Raw genomic sequence first — 7427 nt, forward strand, 5'->3', positions numbered from 1 at the left:
ATTATGTCTAGAAATAATGAAACAATTCAAAGCCTAAATATCCAACTCAAATTCTAGTGTTAGCCATTTCTATTTGATAGACAATCAATCTTCTTATGAAAAGCTACACATTTTTTTTATCTTTGGAGAAATTGAATCTCACAAGTAGGGGTATTTTGGGAATTTTGGAAATCCATGACAAAATATTGGGGGTATTTTGCGAATTTTTGAAATTTGAAGTGTATTTTGAAAATTTCCACAAATAAGAGGGGTATTTTGGTAACTTATAATATGCGCTCATAAGTTTAGGCCGTTCGAAGGCAATGGCTCGAGAAACCACAAGAGAACATTAGGTGATGATATGCCTGCTTCTGACGCATCTGTGTTTTCCCCCTCCCCTCTGCAGATTCGTTATAGGCAGGTCAGTACACTATTCGTTATAGGCAGGGTATCCCTTGGAATGCAACGATCATTGCACAAGAGATCACTGAGACTGAGAAGCAATTGAACAGATGCAGATTGAGGGAAGTCCTTCTGGACGTTGCTGTAAGTTAGAAAACCCACGAGCCCATAGGCGCTTATATGCAGGGGTTGTTTGCAGTATGAGATTTTGCAAATTGTTGCATCTGTGACATACATTTCAAGTGCAGCTACTGAAGGCAGGGCATCCCTTGGAATGCAACGATCATTTCACAAGAGATCACTGAGGCTGAGAAGCACTCGAACAGATGCAGAATGAGGGGAATCTTTCTGGTACGTTGGCGCATAATCTACACTTTGAAAGCTCGTGTGGTGGATCTAACCTACGGGACACGGGGCAAATAAATCCATGAGGAGAACAATTTGTGACGAGTGCTCTTCCATATTGGGACGCAAAAAAAAAGTTGAACCTTAACAAGCACCAGTTCTTTTGAACAGATTGAGTCCTTGCAGATGCACCTGCACAATTTAGATTTATAAATTGTGCTGTGATCAGGGTTGGCAGGACGCATAAACAAATTTACAAGGGGATTGCAAGGCAAGGGTTGTATAGGTGATGGGTGGTGTGCTCTAAGACATATACACGGTGGGTGCTTTCAAAACGTCCTTGTCAGCATCCAGCTACAGACTTTCAGCAGGTTTTGAAGGGGCCCAAAACAACTGTAGCATGAGAGAAACTGCTTAGATGCGGGGGCAGCGGGCTTTCGAAAATGTGGTGCTTTTGGATTGCATTCACTACAGGATATGCACATGTAGGTAGTGCCGCAATCAGAGCTTGGCATTGCATTAGTTGGCCAAAGAGAAGTTAATGCAAATTCATGAGGATGCACGTTATTGAGCAGCTTAGGATATCCGTGGATGTTTGGAGCAATCCAAGACAAGGAAAGTGATACATGGCACAGAGCACTCAATAGAAAGCCTTTATCTTGTATTCATATCCTTCACTCTCACTGCCACTACAGAACAGGATGTGCGGCATCCGCCATTTTCTTGTTTCTTGCAACAATATCAAAGAGCCTGATGCAACCTGGCTGATCCTGTTGCCACACTCAATAGAGTTTTCAATGAAAAAGGTTTCAAAGAAAGCGCTCAAGGATCAGTGATGCATTTTTCAATCTTCTGAGCCTGCTACATGAGAAGCCATGTATCGAGCAAACTCACAATCTAAAGGGAGGCACCCGAATGATTTACTTGTTCAGGAGTCCTGTGCTGCCAGGGGGCTGCAAGAGGTGCAGGAGAAGGAAGCTGTGCTTTGCAAACGACTCTTCACACCAATGACCAATATGAGTTGCCGGTTGAGTGAAGGGAGAAAACCATTGACGCCCAATAAAAGTGCAATTCGCTGCTACTTTGCAGTCTTCATTGTGCAAAGGACAGAAAATACAAAATGAAAGTAAATCTACTCAGAGTAGAACTGTGAGATGCACATATCTAGCTAGCTTCGTCTGGTATCAAATCATAGTCACTTGGAATGCAAAAGGGGAACAGAGAACTGGATCAGTGAAGAATCACCATTCCCTAAGACCACATACTCACGACTGTGACACGCCGGAACTGGAAATGTGGGATGAAGAACAGGGCCTCAAAAATGAACGGTCTGTCCTTGGGAGTATGACCAAGGATGGGGGTGTAGGATACCAAAACTTTAACTTATCTTGATAAATTAGTGTGCTTGTAGAGGAATGCTCTAGTCTACTAACCTTGCAATGATAGTGCACAACTCGACGTTTGAGGGGCTTGAGCCCAATGTCCCTACCCTCTGGACTTTTGAGTGAGCCCATCTTGCTCCAAGAGGGTGTTGAGTGATATGGGGCTCTAACATGTTAATTGTATCATTCCCAAACAACTTGCCATCCTACTGTTCCTTGAGTAGTATGGCACTTCTAAAGGAACGAGGGAGAGCATTTTTTCCTTCTGACCATGTCTTTCAACCATACATCATAGAGGATTTGAGGAATGTCCTAGCTTCCTTCAAACTTTGCATGTTTTCTTTCAAGGAACTCAAGAAAACTTGCTCGAAGTCCAATGAACATGATGCATGTCATTTGAAATTCAAGCGTGAGTTCCAAGTGTGCTTGAAGAGTGCAACATGAAGAGTTTCTTTTGCTAGAAGCATTTTGGTAGATTGCCGCTGTTACATACCATTTTTAGGTTCTGATTGATTGGAGGATTTCAATTCACTCTAGAAAGCCTGTGTAGACATATGCAAATCATTTTGCTTATTTAGACTACAAACTCTTGTACTTCTCTATCAGCGAGACGAGTGATAATTTGGGTGCTTAAAATGTCTTCATTGCCCTTGGGAATTAAGGAGATTCACAAAGTGACAATGGACAAATCTCTCTCTCTCTCTCTCTCTTGCCAAGGACGATGTACATGATGTGTATTGTGAACAAGGGCAGCTCAGATCTTTCCATACATGTTGTGCGACAGGCTCTAGGGAGAAAAACACACAGCAAAGCCTTTGTGTGATAAGCCCAGATTCACCAAAATGCAAGGTATAGTCTAATGGTAGTCACCCACAAGACGATAGAACATACAAACTCTGATGAAAACCAAACCAAATGGGTGCAGGGTGTTTGAGAAGTGCACACCCTTCAAGTTATATTAGGGGGGAAGTCGACTTGGATGGAAGAATAGTGCAAGGAGAATGGATAATATGGACACGAGGATTGGGGTGTGAGTGCAGAATAGAGCCGCACGCGATCCCAGCTTGTATATGCGCGCCGTGCATGGTAGATAATTTTGTTGTATAGAGAGAGATAGTGCCATGTGCAGGAGGGATGCAATGGATGAGACACACAAGCAAATGAAGGTATGCTTGGGCACTCCTTGAAAGATACCACTGATTGAAGCTGCAAAGCATGCAAGGGCAAAGTGGAACAATTGCTTGCAGGGTTTTCCAATGGGGGGAGGCTGGGTTTGATTGGGAAGACAGTCATGTGGATGTATCTGCACAAATGGGTGGTCTAATTGAGGTGGTTGTGGGTGATCGGAGACACCTGCCTTGAGATTGACTAGGAGGTTCTCATGAGCATCACTATTGCAACATGGGGGGGAAGCTGTAGCAGTGTGCATAATGGAAGTAATATCATGATTGGCAGTGCCTGCCGGGTTGATTGATATGGCAACATGATCATTTGCAGGTGCAGGAGCATCCTCTCTCATCTCCTCTCTCCTAGTTTGCAATTTTGGAGCTTTTGGTGTCACCCTTCGTGCCCTGCAACACTTTTAAAGAGGGGGAAAGGAAAAGACGACATCGAAAACCGCAGGCTGTAGATGATTAAATTAAAGGAATGAGACCCTTTTAAAAGGGTAATATGCAAAGGTGGGACCTATGGAGAGGAGAGTCAAGAACGGCGCCAACTAAACCTTGATCCTAAACATGTAGAGATCCCTTCAAGCTAATTCTTGAGCGGATGTCTTTAAAGCTATCTTTACACTATTTTGTTGAAAAAATCAAGGAGACTCTCCTCTCCAAAGGTTCCACTAGGAGACTCTCCACCCCAAGGTCCCCCAAAGACTCCGCACCTTATTACCAGTCACGAAGTGGCTTATCTGATGAAGATGATAGCGATCTTTACACTCTAGCTTGTTGCCACAAAAATTGCAACAAACTAATTGATGACGCATGTAAACCTCCATCCACAAAACCCAAAGGTGTAACCATAGAATCCATCGACTACCAATGGACAACAAACTGTAGTACAAGCTGCAGTTAATGGTTTTACAGGTATCCTAAAAGGTGGTGGGAAATGTTACCTCCAGAGTTCAAAAACTCTATCTTACGACCTGCTGGTAATGTGTCACCTCTCTTACTACTGATAGAGAGCATCTATAAATAATTCATTGGACATCAAGAAGATCAAGCAACGCTGGCCTTATAAGCCTTTCATGAGGCTCAAATCTGTAATTTCTCCTCTATATGGGTTTTGTGTATTTATTGCAAAAATCTGATATACAAAGCAGAAAAATACCATTATGGGGAAATCAAAGCAGAATTTGTGCACAAGCTACCAAAAGCTATTACAAAGCTCCTTATTGAGAAGCTGGATAACCAAAATCTAAATCTCCACTCAGCAACTCTTGGAGATATAATCCAAGCTTTATAGGTGGTCATACAGGAACTCTGTATTCAGAAGCAGGCACAAAAGGAATTGAAGGATTCCAAACCTTCAAAGAAATTTTGCAAACAGAATTACTACTCCAGAGATTTTGGATGCGCCGGCAAAAAGACAAAATGTTCTTATAAGCATTCAAAGAAGGGAAAGAAGGAGAAAAATTATAGAAAGAAACCCAAGCACAGGTTTTTCAAGAAACGTAAGTCCACATCTTCAAAGAATGACAATAAATGTTTTATTTGTGGTAAACAAGGTCATTGGGCTTCAGAATGTCCAAAGAAGAAAAAATCAGTAGCATTCAAGAATATAATTCTTGAAGATGGATATAGCTACTCTGAGATATCCTCCTCTAATATCTCTGATTTTGAGTTCAGTATCGCTCAACTTGAAAGCAAAGTGCCTTCAACAGAAGAAAGCAGCTACGACTCCGACTCAAGCTTTCAAAATTGTCCTATTGCAATGAATGTCATGAGCCTAGAAGACTTCATGCCTATTCCCTTCAACCCTCAACAATGGAAAAGGTTTTCCAAAGGAAAACAACAATTCCAATCAGACGACTATGCTTCAAGCAATTCAGATTCTTCTTTTGAATATGAAAAACCAAGTAAGAAGACATCTTCTCAACACACTTCTAAAGAAGCAACTACTTATTAGAAGCAGCTCAAAATTGCTCTACGTGAAGCTGACAAACCTAAAGCACCAGATTTAGAATGAATGGTCATTCCAGCCTTAGCCACCAAAATGAAACTAAAGCAAATCAAAGCAAATCATCCTCTCTTTGATCACAACTTCATTAGCAATCTGGTCTCAAGCAAAATCAAAGCTCAACCTTTCCAAGCATTGCCACCAGGAAGAACACCTTCCAATTCTTCTAATTATGATGAAGAAGCTTCTGATTTCCCTCAGGATATTCCATCAACATCCCATTCTAAACAAGATCACCCTTATGGAGAATTTCGTAAAAAAGAGCAGGAATTACGTCAACGCGAGATTTTATTTGAAAAACAATAGGGTCTCCATAGATGGGAAGTTGATCTAACTGCATGACAAACCACTTTCCTTTCTCGGGGGGGGGGGGGGGGGGGTGAGACTTCTCAGTTCTTTCAAAATAGCCCAACTCCATCTGCTCCAATTCCATGGGATATCTTGCTACCAAAAGAACAGCCAGCTGAGTCAACTTCAAAAGGTAATCAACTAACTGAAGAAGATATTAAAAATCTTAAAGAGTTGATAACCCTATTCAAGCAACCCAAGCCTTGACTAGAAGAAAAAATGGAGTCGACAGAAATGAATATGGCCAACGAAACACAAATCATCAATGAAAATAATGTGGCTATCCCTATTGTTGGATTGCTAATTAAGACAAAAGGTTTTCAAGCAATTGCTTTGGATGCTTTAATCGATACAGGTGCAGGAGGAAGCTTTGCAAAAAAAGCTTTATTCCCGTCAACAATGATCAAACAATATCCAGAAGCCAGGTAGGTAAAATATGGTAACGGCTCCAAGGCAACAATCAGAGAATATGTCTATGCATGGATAGAACTAGGTAATGCTAAATTACCTATTAGACTATCCTTACACAGTTCAAATATGTGCTATGATCTAGTAATTGGATTTGATCTTATATCAAAGCTAGCCCCTAGCACATTCACAGAAACTAGCTTTCATTTCTCTTATTTGGGTAAAAGATATACTGCTCCAATTAAGCAGAGAGCCAGCTATGCTATCAATAGTTGTTTAGTTTCCATCAACTATTCTGATTGCAAATTTAGAGAGTGGTTCCAAAAAAAAAAGCAAAATATAAAACCCAAATAGAAGAAATAAAAGAGAAAATCATGTAGAGAACCTCCGACAACCCATTAGCCTTTTGGGATGAAGAAAAGTACATGATCACTCTCCCTACTATCCCTGAAGTTAATCCAACCAAAGCTTCCCACCCAGGAATGTCAATTTTAGATAACGAGCTTTGCCGCAGAGAAATAAAAGAACTACTGCAGAAAGGTATAATCCAACCATCTAACTCAAATTGGGCATGCAGAGCCTTCTACGTCAACAATCACAACGAACATAAGCGAGGGAAAAAGAGGTTAGTAATTGATTACAAACCCTTGAACAAATTTCTGGTTCCAAAGAAATTTCCTATCCCTCTTCAGGAAGACTTGATCATAAGAATAAATGATGGAAAAGTCTTCTCCAAACTTGATCTTAAAAGCGGATTCTGGCAATTTAAGGTACATCCCAAAGATAGGTACAAAACAGCTTTTGTAGTACCTCAAGGAATGTATGAATGGATATCTATGCCCATGGGATTAGCAAATGCCCCAGCAGAGTTCCAACTCAGTGTTGAAATGATATTTGGCCCTATCAAAAAAAATTGTTTAGTATATTTGGATGACATCCTTATATACTCAAAAAACATGGCAGAACACATAGAATATCTAAGGGAATTCTATGAGCTGCTGAGAAAAACAGGTCTCGTTCTATCTTACACAAAGTGCAACTTTGTTCAAGAAGAGGTCGACTTTTTAGGCATCACTATCTGCAGTGGATGTATAAAACTACAGGATCACGTATTAGCTAAAATCACTTATACTCCCAATCATCTTAAAAATATCACCGAGCTCCAACAATTTCTTGGATGCCTAAATTGGATCAATTGGAATATACCTTACTTAGCTACCCTCACCAAGAAAATAAGGGTGCTTTTGCAGAAGAATAGTTCCAAACAATGGGAAGTTTCACAGAGCAAAGCCATCGAATTAATCAAACTAACCTATAAACAACTTCCCCCATTAAAGCTACCAGATGATGGAAAACTTATCCTCTACACCGACGCCTCTCTCGAAG

The 7427-nt window shown here is 40.8% G+C and overlaps 1 protein-coding gene across 1 annotated transcript; it reads right to left on the reverse strand.

Annotated features, from left to right (window-relative positions):
* Window positions 1-293: 293 nt before the first annotated feature.
* LOC147445613 (uncharacterized) lies at window positions 294-4423 on the reverse strand. Its single transcript, XM_086525067.1, has one exon. It carries the CDS (start codon window positions 3625-3627, stop codon window positions 3067-3069), a length of 561 nt encoding a protein of 186 aa, XP_086381193.1. The 5' UTR covers window positions 3628-4423; the 3' UTR covers window positions 294-3066.
* Window positions 4424-7427: the final 3004 nt, after the last annotated feature.

This window comes from Adiantum capillus-veneris, chromosome 12 (assembly GCF_014529385.1).
Source record: "Adiantum capillus-veneris isolate H3 chromosome 12, ASM1452938v2, whole genome shotgun sequence".
Taxonomy (NCBI): Eukaryota; Viridiplantae; Streptophyta; class Polypodiopsida; order Polypodiales; family Pteridaceae; genus Adiantum; species Adiantum capillus-veneris.

Coding starts and splice junctions, on each gene's coding strand:
- LOC147445613 (XM_086525067.1), bottom strand. CDS start 3,627: ATGAGAGAGGATGCTCCTGCACCTGCAAATGATCATGTTGCCATATCA.